Source organism: Drosophila rhopaloa, unplaced genomic scaffold (genome assembly GCF_018152115.1).
Source record: "Drosophila rhopaloa isolate 14029-0021.01 unplaced genomic scaffold, ASM1815211v1 contig_155, whole genome shotgun sequence".
NCBI classification, from domain to species: domain Eukaryota; kingdom Metazoa; phylum Arthropoda; class Insecta; order Diptera; family Drosophilidae; genus Drosophila; species Drosophila rhopaloa.
This window is the reverse complement of record NW_025335034.1, coordinates 7790328-7817958: the sequence shown is the minus strand read 5'-3', so window position 1 is coordinate 7817958 and position 27631 is coordinate 7790328. Positions and strand designations below refer to the sequence as shown.

Genomic DNA, 27631 nt, shown 5'->3' with positions numbered 1-27631 from the left:
AGGTAAATACATAAGACATTTCTTTGTTTTTCATATGAACTAAAATATTGCGTCAAATAATTCATGATAACGCATAAAAGTCCCCATGATTCTTACCCGTTAACAGCTTCCTAGAAGTTCCCTACAATAAAAAATGACTCATTCGTGAAATTGATTTTACGCTTCCTTATCAAACCATGAGTGGGCCATAAAGATTACAGCCGCATGACACCCACATCAAACAAAAAAGAACCAACCGAAAAAATATTGTCGAATCAGCGCAATCACAACTTGTTACCCAGTGCAAATCAATACGATTATTGCTATCTCTGCGTTGAATTCTTGGACAGTGATAAAGTGGATATTGTGGCTATTGGCAGGACAAAGTTGAGGTTTGTGCTGTGTAATTGGCGGTGAGTCAGTTCAAAAGAAGTGCCCCAGTCCACATGAGTGCGGCACTATTAAATAGTAGATAAGGGCTCGCAGCCCGCAGTTCTCCCGCGTCTACTAAAAACGCTTTTATGTTTCGCACGCGTTCGAAAGCTTTTCGACACGCTTAGAACTTTGTGTGCCTTTGGCGGGCAGTTGACGAGCTGCCTTCACGCCAAGCGGACGCGAAACGGCAACAAATGCCGAACTACACATAACAATAAGACACCATCGCAAATTGCCCACAAAAGCCACAACTATATAACAAGACCGACGGGCAACGGCAGTGAGCAAACCAATCAAGAAAAGTTGATTCCGCGACTCCAGCAAACGTTATGTGATAAGTGTTTATTCTGGATTTTTTCGCATCCTGCGTTTTAATTTTTCAGCGTGGTTTTCGACGCGTGTGCGTGTGTTTGTGCGCAGGACAAAAAGCTCGGTTTTTTGTTGATATACGCAGTCCTTGCAAGGCCACCAAACAGCTGGCAGTTCCTCAACTCGGTTAGGGATAAAAACCAAAACAATTTTTATAAACATTTTCTAAATATTTATTAAAACACCACCGAACCCAGAAACATTTTCATATTTTATAAAAGCCAAATCTAGATTTTGGCTGCTTTAAAAAAGCGGCTGTTAATTTGTTGATTGAACACGAGCCGAAAAGGAAACAGAAGTAAAATAACAACATGTCTTCTATGGCTGCATTTGATCAGTTCAAAATTGGACTCAAGTAAGTTGAGAATTTTGCATAAGGAAGTTAAGAAATAAACTTAGCGATTCTTATTTGGTTAGATAATTAAAATGTTGCTTAAAACGTTTAATTTGCCTTGCTATGATTGGAATGAAAATCATTCCAACTATACAAGGCACATGACATCAGCGCATTGTGTCATCCCAACTGAAGCAAACTATATAATTAAACTAACTGCACACCTCCATAGGCCACGGGCTATATAAAAGCCTTGTGTAATTCTAAACTGACACATTTATGATTTATGCCCAGATCTACAGAAAAGCACAGTAGTCAATTGCAATTTCTGAATAACTCTATCGGCGATAAAGATATTTCACCAGCCCACAAGAATTTTCCTGGAACCACAAAAAACTCTACGTCAATTCCTTTCCAAAAATATTTATGCTCGGCAAACACACACTTTTATTAATTTTGTTGTACTACGCAGTTGGGAGCAATGAAATGGCTTCTATATTGCCGAGCAGCTGGTTACAATGCCCTTCCCTAGGGATTGCCTATCCTTGTGGAAAACACGCACACATATTTAATGATGTGCGAGTGAATAACACCAAACAGGAGGCAGATAGGCAGTGATGGCAGAAAAATTAACTTGAAATTAATATTTATATAAAATATATGTAAATATTTGGCTAAATTTGAATATCATATTTTGAATATCAACAATTAAATATTTTTTTTTTTAAATAAGAGCTCTGAAATTCTATTTCAATTAAAACAAATACAATCTATAAAATTACCATAAATAAATAATTATTTATTTAGGCAAGGTAAGCTGCGAAATACTTCCTACTTAGTTGTCATCAAGCAATGGTGGCTCCTTTTAGTTCTATTCAGGTGGTTTCCCTCATTAGCCTTCTATTGATTCTATGAAATTGTAGTTTGTCTCTATTAAGAGCACACATAGACACCCTAAAAACTTATAGAAACAAGTCAGCCGTCACGATTCGAGTCGATTGTGTTCGGTTCTTTGGCCCTCTCTTTTGACTGTGGGCTTTTTTGCCGACACTTAAACTGCGCAAATAATTAGGTAGCAAATTAGAAAGCCTCCGAAACCCCGCTCCCATATGGCTGCGGGATGTATGTAAATTTTTGTATTGTGTAAACCATAGTAAGCTCATCTGACTCATATCTTGGGCTGGTGTGCACAAAAAGTGTTTGACGTTTTGCGAAGAATGGGAATGGTGTTGAATGAGATCAGCTTGGTTCGGTGGCTAACTGGTTTCATTTCAGTCCCCCAAATGATGATTTCATTGAATTTCAATCGCCATAAAGACGAATTGTAGCGAATGAGAATGGTTTTTAATTTATCTTTGGTGTTGCTAAAGCATAAATCAAAAAGTTCACACATTTTATTTTTGTAAGCGATATAGGCTGTTTGTTTTTTAAATATAAAATGGCATTACTTTCAATGTCTTTATTCAAAAAAGTTTTCCATTGATACGCCTTGTATATATTTGCAATATAATGACGCCATATCACAAACAATTTTTTATGTGTTTCAGTTCTGCATTAATTTGCATATTTAAATCGTTTCTTTTTATATCTGTCAGTTTGAAATAAAATCGCACAGGCCACTCTCAATCAATTTGGCATATATAAATTGTCAATTCACATACAATATATTTTCGACTTTCATTTATAAATGGCTTGCCTTTAAGTATTTCACATTAAAATTTGGTAAATTTCAATTCGTTATTTATTGGCTGATATCAATCTTCGTCATCGGTTTGATCAATTGACACAAAAATGGCATAGCTTGGCCGCCAATTAACCTTCAATTACCTACAATCTTTGCTGGGAATTTTCAGTGCTTCTTGGCACGTGCAAAAATTTCTTTGTGAGATAACTACATATTTCTTGGAAATTCTTTGTGCTACCATCTCGGTTTGCCTATATAGATCTGGTTCAAAGCAGTATCACTTTTTTATTTTCTTCAGTTACGTAGTTAACAACAATTGGATAATAAAATTATATATACAAAGAGCAATAAATAAAAAAACTTGAAAATATTTTATGACTAGAACAACAAAACTTTTTAATAAGCTTCCAACACAGTTACCCTTACAAAATAAATCTACTGAGCATAATTAAATTTCAAAATTTGCTTAGCTAAATTGGTTACCCAAAATCTTGGCCTCTGAAACACACAACTCATAGGGCTTTTCTCATCGATATCCTATTTATGTTATGCAAGACGTTCCGTTGAAAATTTAAAAACGCTTGTAAAGCTAAAAAAATTATTCTCCAATAAGGATTAGATAGACAAATCAGTTGGCTCTCGATCTTCGAAATGTTGTTGGCCCGTTTAGCCCATCTGCTGCCAGGAAGATCGCTGCGTCTTTTGGGCCACACTGGAGGTCCTCGACTGTGGAGCTCCGCACAGTCCCAGATCAGGAGTAATCCTCGGACGACGCCAGCCCTGGGTCAAGTTAGGTCCGTAGTGCCCAAGAGGGATGTGCAGGGACTGGGAATGAGAAAGTATTCCAGGGAGTCCAGGGATCGCGACCGCTCCCACTTGGAGAGTCGGACCAGAGGACCCTCTCTCAAGGACCGCATGATGGGACCTCCCAGCGAAAACGCCTACTCCATGGGCAAGGGAGCCGCCGCGGGAGCGGCCTTGATGGGCATTGTGGGTCTGTGCTACTACGGCCTGGGTCTCTCCAACCAGCCCAGCATCTACGATCACTCGGTGGTGTGGCCCCAGTACGTGAGGGACCGTATCCACGCCACCTACGCCTACTTCGGGGCATCCTGCGGCGTGACAGCAGCGTCAGCCGTTGCCATCTTCCAGTCGGACGCCATGATGGCCCTGCTGACGCGCTCCGGGTGGATCGCCTCACTGGTCACCCTGGGGCTGGTGATGCTCAGTGGGGGCGTCGCCCAGGGAATGGACTACCAGCCCGGATTCGGGGCCAAGCAGCTGGCCTGGCTGGTCCACTGCGCCATCCTTGGGGCGGTCCTGGCACCCATATGCCTGCTGGGCGGACCGATCCTGACCAAGGCCCTGCTCTACACCAGTGGAATCGTGGGCGCCCTATCCACGGTGGCCGCCTGTGCGCCCAGCGAAAAGTTCCTGCACATGGGCGGACCCCTGGCCATCGGACTGGGCGTGGTCTTCGCCTCGTCGCTGGCCTCCATGTGGCTGCCGCCCACCACTGCGGTGGGGGCGGGGCTGGCCAGCATGTCCTTGTACGGCGGACTGATCCTGTTCAGCGGGTTCCTGCTTTACGACACCCAGAGGATCGTAAAGTCGGCGGAGCTGCACCCGCAGTACAATAGCTCACTGTACGACCCAATTAATCACGCACTGGCCATTTACATGGATGCACTGAACATCTTCATCCGCATTGCCATTATTTTGGCAGGAGACCAAAAGCGGAAGTAACGGCGATTCCATCAAATTGCTCAATGGTCCAAGGTGCTCAAAGAGTATACATCGTTCGGTTAAAATTTAAAAAAAAATAGTTTCAAGTACACACATAGAATTTCTAAGGGCTGATTCAGTATTGTACATATACCTTCAATTCTTTTGATTGGGATTTTAAAAATCTTTACCTCTAAATTAAATAAACTTTTGCTGGCACTGGTTCAAAATAACAAGACAAAAAATACGTTTATTAATTTTATTTTTATATAGTATAGTTGATCTGGAAAAAATGGTTTTTATTATACATAGGCTTACTTGGCCTAAATAAATTTAGGTATCAGACAATTTCGGTAACTTGATTTAAATACAATTCTATTGTAGAATAGATAGATAGAACGCGTATATTGATTAGCTGATTTTCCCGTCTCGAGGAATTTATTGTTTTAAGATTTCTGTGCTTGTCAGCATTCTTTTGTTCTATATGCTTTATTTCTGACGTTTGCGCCTACGTCGGCTATAGCCGCATACAAATTCGCCTGTGTAGTATGTGAAATTCTGTGGCAGCCGTTCGTGCTCGTCTTCTATCTACCGCCCACACACACCAACACTCGGTCGACTTGTCAATTTCATTTAATTTTGCAGCATTTTCTTTTTCTCTATTATTTTTTTACCGAATGCTTTTCTACGGCGAAAACAATTTTTTTAAATGAATAAAGTATGAAAGAATTGCCTCGACAAAAGCAAGCACTCTGATAAATTTATATGTATGCATAATATGTATTATAAAGATTTTTCAATGAATGGTTTTAAGTTTTAAATCATTTATCATCAAATTAAGATACGCAAATCAGTTGGAGTTATTCGTTATATATATTTATAAGGTTAATAAATCCAAGAAGTGGCGATTGCTTTTAATATTTACCCTTCATAAAAAAAAAGTATATGTTTTAAGTGAATGTTAGATTCTTTATTAAACTATATTATCCAATATGTTGATATGCCTTGTAATATTTATTTGTTTTCTTGTTTACTTCTCCAAATTCGATTTATTTAGAACTGCCTTTAAAATTTTTTTTTTAATTTTTAAATAAAAGATTCTAGTTAAAATTTTTTTTTAAAATTTTTTAGAAAGAACTTCGTTTAAATATTTAATAAACTATTTGTTATTGTTAAATCAAACAAGAAAGGAAGCAAACTTAGGCAAGCCGAAGTTTATATGTCCTTACAGTTAATACAAATCGACCACATTTCGATTTCTATGCCAATACTACTAAAAACAATGAAGCTATTTCGATTTTGCGCTGCATCGTTTCTATGGCAATCTAATTGTTGTTCGATTTTAATTTAATTAAAACCGTAATTCAATAATATTAAAATAATACCAAAGACAAAAAAAAAGTTATAATTTTTTTCCCATTGTTCCGAATTATATACTACCTGCAATAGAAAGACAACTTTTGGGAAAGTTTCAAGCAGATAGCTTTAAAACTAAGGGACTAGTTTGCGTAGAAATGGACAGAAGGACGGACAGAATAACGGATATACGGACATGGCGAGATCGACTCTCCTGGTGATGCTGATCAAGAATATATAGACTTTATAGGGTCGGAAATGTTTCCTGCACTGCGTTGCAAACTTTTGACTTAAATTATAATACCCTCTGCAAGGGTATAAAAATATAATAAAGAATGTCTACTGATTTCGGCCCGTGATTCCAGGTAACCCATTAAAAGATTTAAGTATTGCCTTGTAAATGTTGTTTAAATTAAATTGTCAACCCACCAATCGTTCTGAAGACTCCTTGACCTGTAGCTAGACCAACCCCTCCCCAGCAGAGCTTTTCCCTCTTTAGGCTTTTGGGTTCCTTGCCAACCGATTCATTCATGGCGCCTAAGCTTTCATTCTGCAATCCACGAATAGAGCTTTTGCAGCCTTGCCAAGGTCATAGTATGTCCCCTTGACGCTTGTGTAAATTTATAGAACTAGAAGCCAACTTTTTATGGGTACTCCGAGACGGAAATTAAATTCTCGCTGTTTAATGTCTCTAATTTTATATAGACACTAGTCATAATTTTTGTTAGTTGTCATCTTTTCAAGAAACTAACATGACCATGAATGTCTGTCAGTCTGTCCCTCAGACAACATTTGATGTAGCTCTAGATTATACGGTCTTACATTTCCATCTATCGCATACCGGATTTGTTCTACGTCTAGCTGATACCGCGCAGCCAAAGAGATTACGGAGTGTGTATGGGAAAATAATTGAATCATATATGACATAAGCCGAGCTTATCTCTTTTGTGAGTGCATAAGACAAAAACAATCTCACAAATATTCCTTGTATTTTATTGATAAGGTGATCTAAATTATACATTTTCTTCAGGTCTTATTGCTCCAATTATTTCACTTGTCTTTATTTTTAGGAATTTTGTTTGTGAACTTTATTTCATACGCTTTTTAAAATTTTGTTTAGTCTACTCATTATTAAGAAAAAAACTTTTAAAATATATTTTTTTTAATTAAATATAATGTACTTAAGTATTTATGATTGAAAATTTCAAGTATTTTGTCCAATTATCGCAGAACTCGTAAAAAAACATTTCTAATCGTGAATACTAAAATATAGTCATTCTAATTTTTGCGGTTTTTGAAACTGCGTCTTTAATTTAAAAATTTAAAAATTTAATCGTTGTTTTTTTTAAGACTGCTGTCGTTCCTAATAAGTAGCTGAATATTTACCATCTTAGTGTAAGCAAAATGTTCTTATTTATTTTGCTTAAAATTTACTGCTGCAGCAGCCAAAAATAGCACATAAATCAGTTGTGACACACAAGATCGTTCAACAGATACATTCTTAACAGGAGCAAAGAAAAAGAAACGTAAAATAAAAATTTAAGCAGCACCAAATGAGTTTGCATTTCATTTTAATAAGAGCATTCTTTGTAATTTGTTTATTTTGTGTCTCATATAAAAAAAAAAAAACCATGGACAAAGTGATATATGTAGGTTCCATGAGCTTTCAGAATTTTAAAAATTGCTCAGTGGTCAGTCCGCCCCGTTTGGGTGCGTTTGAGGACCTCCAATTGAGAAATGACCCTGCTACACGCAAGCCCGGCATTAGGACTAAACTGTTATGGACGAGGCAGAACCGCCATAAACATTATTTATATTGACTTTCCGTCTTTTTATAGGTGCCGACCATTAGCTTAAGCGCTCCTGTACCATAACAATTTCCATGGCTAAGTTCAAGGCCACGTTTTGAGATAGTCGCAACCAAATCGCTCCGGATGTGTTATTCGCATCATGCGTTGGGGCTTTGGCTTCCATCTCGACCGAAAAATGCTCGTTGCGGCTATTAATAAACATACATTTTGATATATTTTAGCTGCCCTTGGGGTTGCTTCAGCTGCTGATGGCATTTGCAAACAACGGCAACGGGAGGAAAACAAAGACTGGGACAGATCTCTTAGATATAGCTCAGTTTTTGTTTTGTCTCTTCTTATTATGACATATTAAGGCTTACGAAGCAACTGATTGAAAGTTAATACACGTTCCTTTCAACGGGTAAGCTCGTGAATTGCGGTTGAAACTATTCTGCTGTGCCTCACACAGACGAAAAATGAAAATAATGATAGAATCGGATTTGTTCTGTATACATGAACTGGACAGTATGTGAAACTATAAGCAGAAGCCGACGCATGGTGATCCAAAATAGAAGTCTCCACGTTAAGAAATATAAATATTTCCGCAAATAAAATCATTATTTGAGAATGAAATCAATGAATTTATTGGACACCTTATCAAGTAAACTTGATGTGTTTATTTAGAAATAAAAAAGTAGCACCTCAGACTATATAGGTTAATGATTCTCGAAAAAAAACACCGCTCCTCATTCTATTTTTAAAGTGCAAAATCTATAAACAATTAGCTGTGGAATGTCTTACGAAAGTTTTAATTCAATTTTAAAGGCCTTGCCTTCAATTCCTGAATGGTTTCGTACCTGTTTTAATTATTATTATAGGCTTTTATAGTTCCCCGAAATAAATATTCCCCACTTTTTACGTTGAAAAACTATAAACACATAACCCAGCTGTGGTTGCTTGTTAAAAGTTTAGCATACTTCTGAATTTCAATGGCCTTTACCCTTGAATTCCTCCACTCAAGTTGAATGACTTACACAACTCAAAAATTACCCGAAAATGTGTTTGGTTAGCGGTTTGTTTATCTTTTGATACCAGGGCGCGTCGGATTTTGTTTGTCCGCTAGTCAGAATAAATAAGCCGAAAGCAAAAATCAGAAGGTAAAATAAATAACAAAATATCGCAAACTGATTTAATATGTATCGCGGACAGTCGAGGGGTCTTATAAATGGCGCACACCTGGCCCGTCAGGCACGGGCTGATAAAAAATTGACCTTATCAGCAGAACACTGAACGGAAAAGACGCTCCCATCAATATCAGCAGGGCGGACGTCGCTTATTGTCTCTGATAAATGGCCGCAGTGGCTTAGATCCATTGGGGGAATTGGAAAGTGCCTTGTAAAATCCTATAAGCTCATTTGGTCTCTTTCCCCGCAGAATGGTTGACTTTAAGGTCCAGCAACGTCGCTACCGGACCAGCGAAAAGACTGTCGTCAGCACCACCTACGGCCCCATCAAGGGAGTGAAGAGGAAGTCCATCTACGGCCAGTCGTACTTCAGCTTCGAGCGGATCCCCTTCGCGAAGCCCCCGGTGGGCGAGCTGCGGTACAAGGCCCCCCAGCCCCCGGAGGTCTGGACCGAGGTCAAGAGCTGCACCTCCCAGGGACCAAAGCCCCTGCAGAAGCACTTCGTGTTCGAGATGACCGATGGCTCCGAGGACTGCCTCTACCTCAATGTATACACAAAGAATGTGAGTTGAAGCCAATATTGACTAAAAATGAGGAAGTGAAACCAACTTAATCAACGGATTAATGATTGCAAATAATACTTTCAGTCCACTTTACTTTTAAAATCGCTTTTTATATAACACATCCTGCTTTAAACGGGATAATTTCCTGAAATTCTATAATCCTTTAAAATCGTTTTTATGCCTACTTATCAATTGCACATTATCAAAATTAATGAACGTTTACAGTTTTTAATAGATTTCGGACCAAATCAAATTTTAACAACTTTGAAGTACGTTTTCTGAAAAAGAAAGATGTCATGATATATAATTTATGATATACAAAAATAATAAATTATTTATAAATTTTGTAAAAGGCTTACTTAAACCTAAACTGATTTTTCATTGGAGAGATATTCATATTTTTTAAACTTGCTTGATAAGGTTCGTTTATTTGATTTGATATAAAATTTAAATAATTAATTATATAATTTATATATGCATTTTGGACTAACTTTGACATTTTCTCCGACAGTTATATCCCACCAAGCCCATGCCTGTGATGGTCTGGATCTATGGCGGTGGCTTTCAGTTCGGCGAGGCCTCGCGCGAATGCTACAGTCCGGATTATCTTCTGCGCGAAGATGTGGTGGTTATTTCTATTAACTATAGACTGGGACCACTCGGTAAGATAGGCTTTAGATTTTTCGGAGGAAAAAATACTCATTGTGCTTACAACTTTTAAGGATTCCTGTGCCTGGACGATCCAGAGCTTGATGTTCCCGGCAATGCCGGCCTCAAGGATCAGGTGCTGGCCCTGCGATGGGTCAAGGCAAACTGCTCCCGATTCGGAGGAGATTCGGCGAATATAACCATTTTTGGGGACAGTGCGGGCAGTGCCTCGGTCCACTATATGATGATAACCGAGCAGACGCGCGGACTTTTCCACAAGGCCATCTGCATGTCGGGAAACACGCTTTCGCCCTGGGCGGTCACCCCCCAGAGAAATTGGCCATATCGACTGGCTGTGCAGGCCGGCTATGCGGGCGAAAACAACACCCGCGATGTGTGGGACTTCCTGAACAATGCCAAGGGTTCCGACATCATCAAGGCGAATGGCGAGCTGTGCATCGACGAGGAGAAGAGGGAGCGAATCGGCTTCTCCTTTGGTCCAGTGATCGAACCCTACGTGACCAGCCACTGTGTGGTGCCCACGAAACCCATCGAAATGATGCGGACCGCCTGGAGCAACAACATCCCAATGATCATCGGAGGCGTTTCCAACGAGGGTCTGCTGCTGTACTCCGAAACGAAGTCCAATCCAAAGTGTCTTAACGAGTTGGACGACTGCCGATACGTGGTGCCCATCGAATTGAATATGGACAGGGAGAGCGCCCTGTGCCGCGAGTATGGTGATCAGTTGAGGCAGAGCTACTACGGCGAAAAGACGCCGAGTCTGGACACCCTGCATGAATACCTTCAGGTGGGTTCTATATACTGCGAAATAATTAACGCGAAACACAAACCAAACTAAGAAATTGACAATTAAGCCATCGATTTGAAACTGTTATCTGCATTACTCAACTCAGTCTAGCTCTAGTCTAATTAATTAATGCATTTTCAACCTTATTTATTTGAATGCATAAGAATTATGGCACAAACTATTAAATTGTCTGTAAATTTGAAATGAGTGACTAAATACGACTTGATTAATTATAATAGGCAGAGAAAACACATTAATAAGTTGAACCTAAAAAATAAAAAAATATTTGGAAGGCGATTAACAGAGGCTTTGATAATTAAATATTTTTTCGAAGGGATTATTACAAATCTCCGACTATGTACATTAACATTGCCTTTTTAATGGGTTCTTTTTGCCAATCCATTTATTAATTGGCCTTCATTTTACTTTATAATTCGTAAACAAGAAAGGAAAGCTAACTTCGGGCGGAGCCGAAGTTGATATACCCTTGCAGAATACTCTGTAAATTATATTCTCCAAAATTATTCATATGATGCATTCTTAATACTCATAAAAAATCCGAACTTCCTAACTTTAACAACAACAAAGTTATGGCATTTCCAATCGTTCAGTTATATGGCAGCTATAGGATATAGTCGGCCAATCCTTATGAAATTTGATAGGTCGGATTGATTGGCCAAAAATAAAATCCATAGAAAATCCCAACTTCCTAACTTAACAAACACCAAAGTTATGGCATTTCCGATCAATCAGTTATATGGCAGCTATAGGATATAGTCGGCCGATCCTTATGAAATTTGGTGGGTCGGATTGATTGGCCAAATATAAAACCCATAGAAAATCCCAACTTTCTAACTTTACAAACACCAAAGTTATGGCATTTCCGATCAATCAGTTATATGGCAGCTATAGGATATAGTCGGCCGATCCTTATGAAATTTGGTAGGTCGGATTGATTGGCCAAATATAAAACCCATAGAAAATCCCAACTTTCTAACTTTACAAACACCAAAGTTATGGCATTTCCGATCAATCAGTTATATGGCAGCTATAGGATATAGTCGGCCGATCCTTATGAAATTTGGTAGGTCGGATTGATTGGCCAAATATAAAACCCATAGAAAATCCCAACTTTCTAACTTTACAAACACCAAAGTTATGGCATTTCCGATCAATCAGTTATATGGCAGCTATAGGATATAGTCGGCCGATCCTTATGAAATTTGGTAGGTCGGATTGATTGGCCAAATATAAAACCCATAGAAAATCCCAACTTCCTAACTTTACAAACACGAAAGTTATGGCATTTCCGATCAATCAGTTATATGGCAGCTATAGGATATAGTCGGCCGATCCCGGCCGTTCCGACTTATATACTGCGTGCAAAGGAAAGAAGGGTGTGTGCAAAGTTTCAATCCGATAGCTTTAAAACTGAGAGACTAGTTTGCGTAGAAACAGACAGACGGACAGACGGACAGACGGACATGGCTATATCAACTCAGGAGGTGATCCTGATCAAGAATATATATACTTTATAGGGTCGGAGATGTCTCCTTCACTGCGTTGCACACTTTTGACCAAAATTATAATACCCTCTGCAAGGGTATAAAAACAACACCATTTCTGACACCTTAATTGTTAAAGAAATATAAAAAGAAATATTGAAATACATTATTCAATGTTGTAATTATATCTTATGGCTCGATGTTAGGTGTTGAAACCTAAAATACTTTCTAAAACTTAAATTTGTTGGATCATTTTCCAGATGGTCTCCCACGAGTACTTCTGGTTCCCCATATACCGCACAGTATTGTCCCGCCTGCAGTATGCCCGCGGAGCTCCGACGTACCTGTACCGCTTCGACTTCGACTCGAAGCACTTCAACCACCTGCGGATCCTGAGCTGCGGCAAGAAGGTGCGGGGCACCTGCCACGGCGACGACCTGTCCTACTTGTTCTACAACTCGCTGGCGAGGAAGCTGAAGATCCACACGCGGGAGTACAAGTGCATCGAGCGGCTGGTGGGGCTGTGGACGCACTTCGCCGCCTCCGGAAACCCCAACTTCGATCCGGAGCAGGAGGATCTGTGGCAGCCCGTCGATCTGGCGGCCGTCGAGAAACACCAGCTGAAGTGCCTTAACATATCCGACGAGCTGAAGGTGATCGACGTGCCCGACCTTAGGAAATTAATGGTCTGGGAGAGCTTCTTCCGACGCGACGAGCTGCTGTAAGGATCTGCCGGGTCCACCTAGACTAGATCTGTAGCTTGAGCGAGGGTGGGTCATTTTTGGAGGCCAGAAAATATAAGGGTTGAAAAGGATCTGGGGTAATCGGTCTGATTTTTAACAAAAACATTGAATTCTGTACATTGCTTTCCTGATATTGTCTTGGGTCTTCTCTAATCATGGGACTTTATCCCTTTTTTGAAACCACTTTTGCCCACAGATTGCAACATCACCCTCAAAGATTTTCAATATTTTTGGCAGTTGTGCAAAATGAACCCACCCTTACCTATATGATTCTAAAAGCTTTACGTTGTACGTTACGTTGTTTGAAACAATGCAAAGCGTAGCTTTAGACCTGAGATCAAGAGAGTTAACTGTTGTTAAGTTTGCCAACGTGGGGAATTCGATTTAGGTGTGTTAAAGATTATCCGCTTCTATCTATATCTGGTCGGATAGAATCTGTAGTCTAAGCAGGCTGTTTGTATGTTAGTTATGACTCATAACCTATGAGTGTGAATCAAGTCGCAACTGAAGTACCTTCTTTGGAAATTACCAAGCCAACTAAACCAAACTAAACAAGACAGCCAAGGAATCTGAAGAAAGAACTTATATTTAACGTTGTTTTAAGTCGCGCTTATATTTTTAATAGCAACCGTATTTTATACGATCCAACGTTTTCGGGATCGTATTAAGTTCTCTGCACAAGCCTGAGTAAAGGTTCCATTATATTTTCTTCCATTACGTACAGTACGCACACATATACAACAGGGAAATTTCCATTTGTGTTTCCTAAAAAATATTTATATAACTGAGACAACTAGTTAACTGTAACCAATTTATTTATATTCTTAGCCTAAGACTTTTTAGATATTTAACTTTTTGTATACATAGGTTGTTTTTGGTAAAATGTTATTTTTGAACAAACAGAAAACCTGTCCATGTTTTACATCGTTTTTAGAATACGAAGAAATAAAACTAAACAACAAAACAAAAACTATTTATATGAAGTCGTTTTTGAATGTCCACAAAATATACAGTTTAAAGTCAGCCGGCTAAAACTAGTTTACCTAAGAATTCTATATGTACCCGAGTCCGTTGGAAATTAAAATTTAAAGTCGAAAAGCTTCAAAGCATTGTGATGCAAATAAACTATGAAATTCGACAGTGTAAGAATCCATATTTTATTGAAACAAACTCCTTTGTGTTTTGAAACAAAGAAATAAAAGATTTAAAAAGTGCTTTGAAATAGTTTTCACAAAATTGAAATGAACAAGTATTTAGTAGCTCTTACCAATCTGCGTCACTTTAGCATCATCCAAAAAACAAATGACCCACAAGTTTTCACAAATGGCGATTTTATACAACAGTAAGTATGATAGCTTATCCCAATTTGAAATCAGCAAACTCAACACATGGCTGCTGTTTCATTATCACGTCCACAAAACTTCCCATCGGCAGCATAAGCCTGCGTCACGAATTTCTGTCTAGCTCTCATGTGAGTTATCAGACCATCGAAATACCTACAAATTATCGCATATGCGTTGGTGCGAAAATTGTAGAATTGATTTAAATCCCGAGATCAAATACAGCGTGACTAATTCCTTGCTAATTGGAACTTTTATTTTTTTTGCACTGGCTTGGTCGCGGTGATTAGTTCTAACAATTGTATAATATTATTGCAAGTGAATGTCAAAGCCCTGTAATCAAAATTTGTTTGATCAGTATGTCTTAATGCCGGCTATTGTGCCATTAGCTGTGAATCAGCTGCTTAGTGCTAATTGTTAGAGTAATCTATCTCGGCTAACTGGCATAGGCTGGCTATATCTGATCATGCAACTGAATATCTGTTTTATTTGGCACTAGCAGCTCGACAAGTCGAAATGGATGCAATACTGAAAATTATCTTCCTGATCAGGTAGGCCCGCTTGCTCACTGGGGACTTGTATAAAATTAAAGCAATTTTGTTTATAGTTTTTATTTTATTGCTGTGACCATACATTTGGGAATGTGTGATGACGTTCCATCCGCCGATGCAGACACTGTTGTAACAGAAAGTGAAGAACACTACACCGCACCAGATGACTTCAACTTTTAATAGATTCGTGAAGCATAACCATTTAAAGCACAACCATGGATAAATAAATAAAGTATTTTATAGCGCATAGGTTTTCGTTGGCACATTTTTTCAATAGATGAGTAATGTAAAGATATATATGTTAAATCTCCGTTATAGTTGATAAAAGGTTATTCAATTATTCAAGCTCAAAAGAGGCATGAAAAAATCGAGATTTTCGTAAACATTATGAAAATGCGTTTAATAGGTAAGGCATTTCTCCTGTTTAAAACAAAGAGCAGCAAAATGTAGTCGTTTTGTAATAACTGCAAGGCTATATAATCTTCGGCTTGCCAAAGCTTTCTTCCTTTCTTGTTTCTAGTTTCAGTAGAAAAGAAAGGACGGATCGACAAGCAGAACATATGTATTTATCTACTTTATGGGATTGAAAATGTCTTCTTCGCTGCCTTGCAAACTTTTGACTGACATTTTAATACCCTACAAACCTATTTAACAGAATTAGTTAGCTGTAGGAATTGTTTATTAAGAAATAAACTTGAGTGGCAGTGCACTAATCCATTAATTAACAATTACATTTAAAGATCAGGCCCAAAGGTATGCTGCACTCCTTATAATTGCTCATAACAATAAAACTTAAACACATACAAAAATATATATATTGCATACCTGCGCCGCCATCTGTGTCTTAAGCTGGTTAATATTTTTTAGTGGTTAAAATTTTTTTGATTTGTCTTACCTTATACTTAACTGTGTATTGAAATAAATTAAATCTATTAATTTTTTCTTTAGAAAAATGTTATTACGACTTTATCGCCCTTTAAAATTAAACAATCTTGATCTTCTGTTGTATAGAAGGTTGATTATATACCATTTTGCGTATGCTAGAATAATAGTCTTAATTTTAAAAATTAATTTGTAATTATTATTATAATACTAAGTGAACATTTTACAAACATGTAAACTGATAAAAGTTACCGATTCTGTTGAAGATCGTAGCAGATAAATGAGACACATTGATTTGATTTTTATTTTAAAGAAAACTTTTGCAACCAAATTTATAATTTTTTGAAAGTTTAGAAGCGGATAAATAATAGTTGGAAATCGTAAATTAGCCAGTTCATGTTCAATTTCAATTTAATTTTATTCAATATTTCTACAATCAATTTCACTTGTGTGTGACCAATCATGGAGCTTTTGTATGTGCTAAAAGAGCTTAAGCTTAGAATTTTAGCACTGCCAACCACAACCAAAAACGTTTGGTCGATAGTCTGGACAATATGATACCCAGGACGTAATTTATATGCAATGCTTAAAAAATCGTCAACAAATTTAATGTAATATGTAAATTTAAAAATGGATTTTTATCAATATATATGTACTAATGCAAGTAATTAATCCACGTTATTTACTTGCCCTATCAACTCCACGAATAATACTATATAATGTGAAGTAAAAATGAATTAATTGAAATGCATTTCGGAAACATTTTAATGAATCGGTCCTCATGTTGCATTCATAACGTTAACTCGAAGCATAACAGTGAAGCAAAATCGAAAAGTATGCCATAAAAACCGGTATTTTTGAGAGCAGAGAGTAAATAGCCAATCAGCTGATTAAGGTGAGCAAGGCTTCCGTCATTCAAAAACAGTGAGAGAGAAAAAGTTTGTTAAGTGGTATTATCGTCATCGCAAGACCCTCGATCACCAGACTTCGTTCAGTTGGTGCCGCACGCTCTGGAAGAGCGCTTTGTTTGTTCCGCTCGGCATCTACCGACCTTTTTTTAGCCGGTCGTGCTAACTTGGACTGCTTCGAGTTTATTGTGACACTTTCCCCAAATCGGCGCCCGTTATCGAATCGTGTGTTGCTCTACCATAAATTACCAGTGGGTTTTTTGATGTTAATGAATAAGAGTGCGCGGAAAGACATTCGAAATGGCAACGCGCTTTATGGATATGCTGAAGCTGACCTTTAAGTGAGTTTTCCCAGTCTCTGTTCCTTGTCAAACGGTTTTCTGTGTTTTGAGGTCTCGCGTCTTGGTTTTGCAATACATTCTGCATAGCATACACATAAATGCACACATGTGCACTGGAGATAACTTTTTCAATATTTTTTTCAATTTTATTATAAATTCTGAGTAGTTTATTTCAAACAGTTTTTGTTTTACAATTTCAAATTGTTGATAAATTTAAATTCAAAGAAATATTCAAAGTATGTTTTATTTCAGTAAGCAAATATATTCATGTTTTATATACGATATTTTGAAAAAAAAGAGTTTATCATCAACATTCTAAGAATTGTATTTTTTATGAAGTCTAAGTATTAAAAGACTGTAAATATTATATATGTTTATGCCTTTGTAAGATTCAAGTTTCTAAATTATTACTATACAAATATATTTTCCATTGCTTTAATATACAGATGGGTTTTAAACATGTTTTTGTTTCGATAGGAGTAATGTACTTTAGCTGTTACAAAAATGTACTTTTATTGTGTTTTCTCTGTGTACTCTGCACACACAAATTTATGTCTTGCGTTGGTGAAATTGTTGCGCAAACTTTGCTGCGGGTTGGTTGTGTTTTTTGTGTGTTGCTTGTTTTCTGTTGTTTTGCATAAACTTAATGATGCTGCTTCTTCTTCTGCTCATTTCTGTTCGTTTTGTTTATCTCGCCTTTGTTTTTCCCTTTTGTTTTTCGCCCATGATTCAGCGATGTTTCCACTGTTGAGGCATTCGTTATTTTTTTTTTGTTATTTTGATTTGTGTTTACTATTTTTTGCACGTTTTCGCAGGTTTATTAGCAGTTTTGCGGGTAGTTAGTATTTTTAACATAAATTATTGCAGAGCCACACAAAATCGTGTTAATTGCGTGTGTATATATTTATCTATCAGTATTTGTTTAAGACGGTTTTCAATTGAGGATATCAAAGAAGTAGGTTAGGTCAGTAAAGTGTATTTTAAGTTGGCTCACAGATAAATTTGGCAATAAGTTATTTAAAATTATAAAAATATAAAAAAATTTCAATTTCTTTGAAGTATTTTTCTGTTCTATTCTTAATTCATCATTAGAGTGTCGGCATAACTCTGATTTAAATTTTAATTGGCGAAGTGTACTTATATCTTCTAACTGGTTTTTATTGTCACTCGGTAACAGCTTCAATATTCCGTGTTAGTTAAATGCATATATTTATAGCAACACGTTTTTTATACTATAACACTGAGTTAAGTTAATTGTTTGTTTGCTCATGAACTTAATTAAACTGATAAGTTCCTAGGTACAGGGTTCATTTCACTTTCAGGTGTTCCGTAATTTCTGCTCTATGGGCATGACATGACAGGTTTTTCCTCTACGTTTTTATAAGTATTAATAGGGTCGATAAATAAATCTCTGAACAAATCAGCATTTATAGTTTTCATTTGACGTTATAGCTATAACCGCTTAAAATGGTAGTCATTCCATTTATATACATTTTGTTGCTAAGCAAATTACTTTAAATTACGTAAAACTCAATAAGAACAATTTCCTCACGGTATTAATTGATTTTCAAATGCTTTATGTTTTGATGATAAGATTAAATTTAATTTTGATTGCTGAAAACATTTGCTTGGTACTTAAGTTGCAATTTGAATGAGTTTCCACATAAAAGAGTGTTAAGCTTTGGGTTAAGTGAGCGAATTAGTCTAAATTTATTACCTTCATTTGCTTCGCTTGGCTTCTTTTTCAACTAGATATTTCGGGCGTTATGCCATCTTAAGCAAAATGCACTGGCAAAAAATATTTCAGTAACATAAGTTCATTTGAAATGTTAAAAAAGTATTTATTGGGAGTTGGCTTTCACAGACTCTCAGCAGTCACGTACAATCCAATCTGAGCCGCCTGATCTCGCCTTTCTCTTGATTCCAGCCGTAATTACCGATTTGTATGCATTCGTGTGCAATGATGTTGACTCAAACTATGTCAGTGCATTTGCAGAATGCCAGTTAGACATACAACTTGCGCCTCTATCGATGGTGCGCAGTGTAAACGAATAAAAATAGGCCATTAATTGCATTAAGCACCTCACGCCCACCCACAAATTACCCATAAAAATCAGATACAAACAATCTCAGGCATAAACAAAGGAGAGTTATAGAAAACAAACTGTCGTGCATGCAAAACTTGAAGCTTTGAGGTTGGTCAAAAGCCGTTTCAAATCAGCGAAGACCTCCAACGACATTGAAAGTGGTCCGCTATTGGTGTTCGTTGTTGAGTGTTTACTGTGGTCATGTCTCTAAAGCGTGACTGCCGTCGACCGGATTAGATTCGCAGTTATATTATATAAATATTTTGAAGAGGAGCTAACTTTTAATGATCCAGAGGGTATAATGACATTTCCACGAAGCTTACAGACGGATTTTACGATCGCATATGAAGCGAGCTTGACTAAGGAATGGTCCACCGCTTTACAACTAATTAAAATTATATTTTCTTAATATTAAAATCCCTTAACCAATAGTAAATATAAATTCGTTAAAAATGTATTTGCCTAAAACAGTTTTTACATCTATGTACAGTTGCGGTCAAGACCATAGCAACGACAATCGATCATCTAGTTTTTAAAGTTATATTTTGGAAATCCTAATTCTGTTCTCTTAGTGGTTTTAGGCTTATTGCTGAGACAAGCGATTCAGGAAATAAACATATCGTTTCTTTTATCTAGATATGTCCCAGTATGTCCGTTTTCATGCAGTCAATAAAGCACGACTCATTCGATAGCTTTAATTGTTATGTTGAAATAAAAAATTGATAAATATATTTTTGTTGTATTTCAAATACGAATTGTAAATTTACTTTAAATTCCCATTATCTGTTTTATTTATTGTAATTTGGAGGACCATAACTTTCTTGAAAAGAACTAAAAAAAAACAAGAGAGAACGCTATAGTCGGGTGCCCCGACTATCAGATACCCGTTACTCAGGTAAAGGGAGTGCGAGGGAGATGGAGATAGAAACTTTGATCACGCATAACTTTTTAATGAATGGTCCGATTTGAAAAATTTCTTCTACATTTCGATAGGTATTGATAAACACAATAAAACTGCATTTTTACTTTTCCGAAATATTTAAATTTTTAAAATCGTATATAAGCGATTGTGGGCGTTAAAGGGGGCGTGGCACCTTTTTGAAACAAACTTGCGCTGCGTAGGAACTTCTAGAATCTGCATGCAAAATGCCAATCTTCTAGCTTTTATAGTTTCCGAGATCTCAGCGTTCATACGGACGGACAGACAGACGGACAGACGGACAGACGGACATGGCTATATCGACTCGGCTAGTGACCCTGATCAAGAATATATATACTTTATAGGGTTGGAAACGCTTCCTTCTAGCTGTTACATACTTTTGCACGAATACAATATACCCTTTTACTCTACGAGTAACGGGTATAACTATGCTGCACAAGCAAGATGATTCGGAATATAATTAGTTTTAAGCATAAAATGAAAACTTCTGTACAAATTATTGCCATGAGTAATAGTGACTATGAAGCTAATGAAAAGGAAATAGTATTCTTGGTTGTTGGGCAACGGTATGACTACAAGAAAGCTGTAAAAAATACATATTTTAAATGGCCTATCTTGTACCAAACCGAAATAAAATCCAACCCGTTCAAGGGTGACGACATTTGTAAGGGTATCTTTAACACTAATACAAAGCCCAGATAGACCCTTTAAACAACGTGAAGGCCTGTTAATAGTCTAAAGTCTATGATATTTAAGAATGTATTTAACTGATAGTCCATAAATAATTTTATAAAGAAAGGAATCTTTTCTATCCTTTTCTTCCCACCACAGCAATATACACAAATTATTAAGCTTAAGTTTTGACTTTATTAATACTTTTATTAGTGTAAATTAATTGAAACTATCCTAATTAAGTACATCTGTTTTCAGATTTTTGTGAAATGTGGTTAATTTATTGTGTTGACTTACTATTGTTATTACAGGGTGCTCAGTTTTAAGTACGAACAGCGAAAGTTGGCCACTTCAATCTATTCTGTGATAAAGACTAAGTTGGGACCTGTGCGCGGAGTGAAAAGGAACACTATCTGGGGAGGAAGCTACTTCAGTTTTGAGAAGATTCCTTTCGCTAAGCCCCCAGTGGGAGATCTTCGTTTCAAAGCTCCTCAACCAGTGGAGCCATGGGATCGGGAATTGGATTGCACTTCGGCGGCAGAAAAGCCCCTGCAGACACACATGTTTTTCCGCAAATTCGCGGGCTCAGAGGATTGCCTGTACTTGAATGTATATGCCAAAGATGTAAGTATGAAATAATGTGCAGATAGAGTAAAAATCTTAAACAACAAAATTAATTAGAGCTTGTAAATGCTAACTCTACTACGGGAGTTTCTTGAAATTATTTGTCAGGTTGTTGTATGACTTAATACTAAAGATAATATTTTGCTTTCAGTTGCAACCGGATAAACTACGTCCCGTGATGGTTTGGATATATGGTGGGGGATTTCAAGTTGGAGAAGCCTCACGGGATATGTACAGCCCCGACTTTTTTATGTCAAAGGATGTCGTTATAGTCACTGTGGCCTATCGATTAGGTGCTCTAGGCTTCCTAAGTTTGGATGATCCCCAACTAGATGTGCCCGGAAACGCTGGTCTCAAGGATCAAATCATGGGACTTCGATGGGTGCAGCAGAACATTGAGGCTTTCGGTGGTGACCCCAAAAATGTAACACTCTTTGGCGAAAGTGCCGGAGGAGCCTCTACTCACTTCCTTACTCTGAGTCCCCAAACCGAAGGACTCATCCACAAAGCCATCGTAATGTCGGGCACCGTTCTGTGTCCCTGGACGCAACCACCGAAAAATAACTGGGCCTATCGTCTGGCCCAGAAGTTGGGATACACCGGTGACAAAAAGGACAAGGCCATTTTCGAGTTTCTGAGATCAGCGAGTGGCGGGGAAATTGTCAAGGCCTCCGCCACAGTCCTCAGCAATGACGAAAAGCATCACAGAGTCCTGTTTGCCTTTGGACCTGTTGTAGAACCCTACAGCACTGGGCACACGGTGATCGACAAGTCACCCCATGAAGCAATGCAGGATAGTTGGAGCCACAGGGTGCCCGTTATGTTTGGGGGCACCAGTTTCGAAGGGTTGCTTTTCTATCCAGGTGAGTGGCGTTCTTCTTCTTAAATGACAACTGCTTCACGCACTCGCCTTTTTTGCAGAGGTTTCGAGGCGTCCTGCCACTTTGGATGAGGTGGGAAACTGCAAGAATCTGCTTCCAAAAGATCTAACCCACAATTTGGATCCCAAACTACGCGAAAACTATGGCCTGCAACTGAAGAAGGCTTATTTCGGCGATGAGCCCTGCAACCAGGCCAACATGATGAAGTTCCTCGAACTGTGTTCGTACCGCGAATTCTGGCACCCCATTTATAGGGCAGCATTAGCTCGAGTCCGCCAATCCAGTGCCCCCACCTATCTGTACCGTTTCGATCACGACTCCAAATTATGCAATGCCATTAGGATCGTTCTTTGTGGTCATCAGATGCGAGGAGTTTGCCATGGAGACGATCTCTGTTATATATTCCACAGCATGCTATCACACCAATCTGCGCCAGATTCCATAGAACATAAGGTAATCACTGGAATGATCGACGTTTGGACGACTTTCGCCGCTACCGGCGATCCGAACTGCGAAAGTATAAAGTCTCTAAAATTCGCCCCCCTCGAAAACGAAACGGATTTTAAGTGCCTCAATATTGGGGAGCAGTTTGAAATCAAGGCGCTCCCAGAATTGCAGAAGATTCAACCAGTTTGGAACAGTTTCTATGCCCCGAATGAACTGTAGATGCAGTGCATCAATAAAAGGTTTTTTAGCTTTAACTGTCTCAATTGCTTGGATTTGGATGATCTTATATTGTGTAAATACGTTGTACATGTGTTGTGGATATTTTAGTTCTGAGACGTTTATTGTTTATTTTTAAATGCTGTTTTTAGGCTTATGAAATAAGTTTGATTTTACAGGGTAAATAAATATATTAAATAAAATGAAACATACAAAAAAACAAATGTATATTTATCAACATTATAATTGTTTAAAACGTAAATCAAATCTGACTTGTTAAATAAGTATTAATTTATTTTTGACAATACGACACTTCCAAATGGAGTTTTATAAAAATGTCGGTCATAACAGTAATGATAAATAGTATCATGCATTTTAATCGTTCCAAAGTAACTATTCGACATCATAATCAATTATTTAATAAAATAAAAATAAAAACATGCGCAAAATCAAATTGGTTGGAACATGTTTCGTTTTGGATTTGAAAAAATCCCCTACTGGCATTTTTTAAGATTATTAAAAAACAGGAAAAAACTTATCAATAAGGTTTGTCTTTTTGTCAGGAAATCTGGTGTTTCTTTTCACTACAATTTTTTTGGATGCCTATATTTTTTTAGCAAACAAAAACTAATGCTGAAAAATATTTCGCACTTTTTTATTTAAAACAAAAAAAATTTTTTTATAGTATTTAATAAAAAACAAAATTACAATCCATTAGTAAATCAAAAAAATTAATCAAAATGGAAACTTTTAGCCCCACGACCCCATTGTTTTAAAATTTTATAATCCAAAGAACTTGATACCTGTTTTATTTTCATTTTTCAAATTAGCTTACGTTTCTAAAAATGGAATACAAAAAGTACAATATATTGTAAGGACGAAAAATTACTTAAAATACTAATATTTACTGTCATGAGAGGCTAACTATAAAAATTCCAAAACGGCGAGTGAAATTCGAAGTGTCTTTTAATAGATTTTTTTAATTTTGGGAGGGAACCTTTAAGGTTTCTCTTAAAGCTCCGATTACATTTGCAAAAAAACGACCAATTGGTAGCTTTATAAGAAATGTCTAAGAACTTAAGATATATTAAATCTTTTTCTTTATTATCTTCCTATTGCTTCAAATAGTTTGATTAAATGTCCGATCTGGTTAGTTTTGTAAAAAAAAATCGAACATTTTTTTTTGAATTTTTTTAAAGCTACAAGTGTCTAGAATATCATACTAAAAGGGCAAATCGAAATACGTAATAGTTTAAAAGTTAAGGCGTCATGGAAATCACCATCGGCCCAAGTGCCCACAATTTCGATTGCACTCTCGACGATCGACATATCAGTCAGTGGTTGCAAGACCAAATCAATTTTGAGAAAGCCGAGGGTCTACTATTTGGCATTGGGCTTTTTATCGACAAAAAAGTGAAGAAAATTTTCAGTAAAAACGAAACAACATTTTTCAAACGCCACCATTTTGTTATTTTTTATTCAATTTCGATAGAAGTAGTCTATTCCATTACCACACTCCTACTAAACAATAAACTTTATGAATTTTTTTTTTTAGACGATTTTTACGACCTGTAGAAGAATCGCCATCGGGGTTCCCCTGCTTCCGGAAATGCTTCAAAATTTTTGAAATTTTTCAAAATCATCTTTACAATGTTTTTTTCTTTGTCCAATAAAAAATTCCTGACGATTGCCTATTTTTTGACACAACTAACCAGAATGGACCCTTAATTTAATTAGGAGTTATAATATGTCTTATGTGTGACTTACTTATTTATCGTTTTTAAGAGGTTTGTTTGTTTCTTTCAATATGGCATAGTTCATTCATTTTTTCTTTAAAAATATATATTTGGCACAATATTTGGATACGCCGGCCGATATACCATATATGAGCTGCTAAATTAAGAAAAATTATGTCTAAGTCTTAAAAACTTTGAAACATAACATTTAATGTTATTAAGAAATGGAGTTTGAAGAAAAGTATATCATAAATTCTCGCCCGCAACTTTTATATTTTATACTAAACTCAGATACATCTTCCATAGTATTCGAGATTTTAGTTTTGTAGCTGAACTTTTAAAATTTGAAACTACTGGCATCGACAACAATAAACTTAGTCTAACCAAGTATTCGTTTGTCGAGAGTTGCGGACTCTTTTTTGGTTGGGTGACATTCTTACGTATTTTAGATGTATTTTTAAAGTATTTAAACTTTCATGTTAAAGATACGATTAAAGCTTTAGTTCGATGTCAGTAAAGACACCGTGTTACTAAACCTGTCGGTTTTCATAAAACGTTTATTTTCGTTCATCTATACGGCTAACACCAGGCTGAACTATCAGTGCAACCCTTCCACCCACTTGGCTATATGCTGATGTGACATTTATGTGTGTAAGCCGACGCTTGACAATCAAAGGGGACAACAATTTCCGCAATGCCACCGCCAACAACGACAGGCCGGATGACACCAGGGAGCGTGGGATGTAGAAAGAATGAAAAAAAATTCCATTAAAATTTTTGCAAGTTTTTAATTCGTTTTTTTTTTAGGCGAAGGGGCTTTGCCGGAATACGCCCAAAATGTTTGTGTGGTAAATGCAAAAGGGGCTGGTTGCCCGTGTGTTTGGGATGCGTGTTCCCATCAGCAACGTGAAAATTTCATTTTGTCGACAGGCGGGATAGTCGCAGGGAGTTGGGCAATTTTTCGTTAAATTTTTCCTATATATACAATTTTTTTGTTCAGAATTAGACTGTGTTATGGTCACGGCTGTGGCAGAGGGGTTTCCAAGGGGATTCCAGGAGGGGTTAGCGCCCGAATCCCGTGCATGTGCACAGAGTGTAAAAATGGGCGTTAACTCAATAAATTAGAATTTTTTCCGTTGCACAAAATTGTTTGAGAATGCGATTTCTCGTTTTACACATTCCGTTTTCTGTTCCTGGCGCTGGCGTTTGATTAAATATTTTTATACCCTTGCAGAGGGTATTATAATTTTGGTCAGAAGTTTGTAACGCAGTGAAGGAGACGTTTCCGACCCTATAAAGTATATATATTCTTGATCAGGATCAATAGGGGAGTCGATATAGCCATGTCCGTCTGTCCGTCTGTCCGTCTGTCCGTCTGTCCGTCTGTTTCAATACCGTTTGCGAGCTCAGTTTAAAAGATAGCGATCTGAAACTTTCACACTCGTCCTAAAACATGTGTACGCAGATCAAGTTTGAAAATCGACCCGATCGGACGTCTATATCCTATGGCTCCCATAGGAACAATCGGATATATCTTACAAGAATTGATGATATTTCGCGCAGTGTAAAAGCTATTGACATGAATCTTTCCAAATCGTATTTTTTTATGCATACCTTGATCAGGGTAAAAGCGCGTGGCGATCGGACGTCTATATCCTATAGCTCCCATAGGAACAATAGGGTAAAATCGGTCCAAATTTTATGTTTTTCAGAATATTTCGCGCTGTGTAAAAGCTATTGCTATAAATTTTTTCAAATCGTATTTTTTTATGCATTCCTTCATCAAGGTAAAAGCGCGTGCTGATCGGACGTCTATATCCTATAGCTCCCACAGGAACAATCGGATATAACTTTCAAGAATGGAAGATATTTCGCGCAGTGTACAAGCTATTAACATAAATCTTTCCAAATCTTATTTTTTTATGCATACCTTGATCAGGGTAAAAGCGCTTGGCGATCGGACGTCTATATCCTATAGCTCCCATAGGAACAATACGGTGAAATCGGTTAAAATTTAATGATTTTTAGGATATTTCGCACAGTATATAAGCAATTGACATGAATCTTTCCAAATCGTATTTTGTTATGCATACCTTGATTAGGGTAAAAGCACGTGACGATCGGACGTCTATATCCTACAGCTCCCATAGGAACAACTGGGTGAAATCGGTCAAAATTTGTTGGTTTTCTGAATTTTTCGCGTAGTGTGTAAGCTACTGACATAGATTTTTCCAAGTCTTATTTATTTACGCATATCTTGAATAGGGTAAAAGCGCTTGCCGATCGGACGTCTATTTCTTATAGCTTCCGTAGGAAAAATAGTTAAAGGCTGCGAATGTATCCCTTTTTTTCCATTTTTATATGACAATTTTGCAGTATAAAAGCAATTGACATCAAACGACGCAAATCTAGTTTATTTATGTATACCTTATTCCTTTCGCTACTTTTTCAGTTTTAGCAATTTCGGCAAAGTCTGCAAGGGTATTAAAACTTCGGCTTGCCGAAGTTAGCTTCCGTCCTCGTTTCAATTTGATTTTAATGAATTTGTGCATAAAGTCAGGTTTTATTTTAAGCTTAAGGAATAAATATAACTTATATTTTAGTTTTATTTTACAACTGAAGTTAACTTATTTTGCTGTGACTTTTCAATTCCCTTTTATACCTTTGCGAAGGGTATTGAGATTTAAGTTTAAGTTTGTTTACGCATTGAACGGAAAATTCCCGACGCTTTAATTGATCAGGAGCTTTACAAAAATTATAGCTTTATTGTTCTTATACAAATTCGCAGTCTTTTACAATTTCAGATATGTGAATAAAAAAATCTCGGGTTGTCGGAGCTTAATACTTTTGTTGTTTTGTCTGATTTACTCTGTAACTTTA

General features: G+C 37.2%; 4 protein-coding genes across 4 annotated transcripts; all 4 read left to right on the top strand.

Annotated features, from left to right (window-relative positions):
- Nucleotides 1-577: 577 nt before the first annotated feature.
- LOC108041518 (esterase B1) lies at nucleotides 578-14103 on the top strand. Its single transcript, XM_044456990.1, has 5 exons — nucleotides 578-1138; nucleotides 9107-9419; nucleotides 9931-10081; nucleotides 10142-10878; nucleotides 12644-14103. Exons 1-5 carry the CDS (start codon nucleotides 1095-1097, stop codon nucleotides 13106-13108), a joined length of 1710 nt encoding a protein of 569 aa, XP_044312925.1. The 5' UTR covers nucleotides 578-1094; the 3' UTR covers nucleotides 13109-14103.
- On the top strand, nucleotides 3208-4785 carry LOC108041519 (growth hormone-inducible transmembrane protein). Its single transcript, XM_017119449.2, has one exon. It carries the CDS (start codon nucleotides 3453-3455, stop codon nucleotides 4545-4547), a length of 1095 nt encoding a protein of 364 aa, XP_016974938.1. The 5' UTR covers nucleotides 3208-3452; the 3' UTR covers nucleotides 4548-4785.
- An 812-nt stretch (nucleotides 14104-14915) lies between the features above and the next one.
- LOC108042184 lies at nucleotides 14916-15264 on the top strand. The gene is made up of 2 exons (XM_017120346.2): nucleotides 14916-15017; nucleotides 15074-15264. The coding sequence occupies exons 1-2, from the start codon at nucleotides 14983-14985 to the stop codon at nucleotides 15195-15197; spliced, it is 159 nt and encodes a 52-aa protein (XP_016975835.1). The 5' UTR covers nucleotides 14916-14982; the 3' UTR covers nucleotides 15198-15264.
- Nucleotides 15265-16905: 1641 nt separating this feature from the next.
- Nucleotides 16906-23469, top strand: LOC108042183 (esterase B1). Its single transcript, XM_017120345.2, has 4 exons — nucleotides 16906-17148; nucleotides 21159-21471; nucleotides 21623-22334; nucleotides 22393-23469. The coding sequence occupies exons 1-4, from the start codon at nucleotides 17108-17110 to the stop codon at nucleotides 23016-23018; spliced, it is 1692 nt and encodes a 563-aa protein (XP_016975834.1). The 5' UTR covers nucleotides 16906-17107; the 3' UTR covers nucleotides 23019-23469.
- Nucleotides 23470-27631: the final 4162 nt, after the last annotated feature.

What these genes read in the sequence shown, in the direction of transcription:
- LOC108041518 (XM_044456990.1), top strand. Translation starts at nt 1,095, where the DNA reads ATGTCTTCTATGGCTGCATTTGATCAGTTCAAAATTGGACTCAA. An exon ending in CAGTTCAAAATTGGACTCAA is followed by an intron (nt 1,139 to 9,106) that starts GTAAGTTGAGAA and finishes CTTTCCCCGCAG; the next exon opens with AATGGTTGACTTTAAGGTCC. An exon ending in TCAATGTATACACAAAGAAT is followed by an intron (nt 9,420 to 9,930) that starts GTGAGTTGAAGC and finishes TTTCTCCGACAG; the next exon opens with TTATATCCCACCAAGCCCAT.
- LOC108041519 (XM_017119449.2), top strand. Translation starts at nt 3,453, where the DNA reads ATGTTGTTGGCCCGTTTAGCCCATCTGCTGCCAGGAAGATCGCTGCGT.
- LOC108042184 (XM_017120346.2), top strand. Translation starts at nt 14,983, where the DNA reads ATGGATGCAATACTGAAAATTATCTTCCTGATCAG. An exon ending in AAAATTATCTTCCTGATCAG is followed by an intron (nt 15,018 to 15,073) that starts GTAGGCCCGCTT and finishes TTTTGTTTATAG; the next exon opens with TTTTTATTTTATTGCTGTGA.
- LOC108042183 (XM_017120345.2), top strand. Translation starts at nt 17,108, where the DNA reads ATGGCAACGCGCTTTATGGATATGCTGAAGCTGACCTTTAA. An exon ending in ATGCTGAAGCTGACCTTTAA is followed by an intron (nt 17,149 to 21,158) that starts GTGAGTTTTCCC and finishes TTGTTATTACAG; the next exon opens with GGTGCTCAGTTTTAAGTACG. An exon ending in AGGGTTGCTTTTCTATCCAG is followed by an intron (nt 22,335 to 22,392) that starts GTGAGTGGCGTT and finishes CCTTTTTTGCAG; the next exon opens with AGGTTTCGAGGCGTCCTGCC.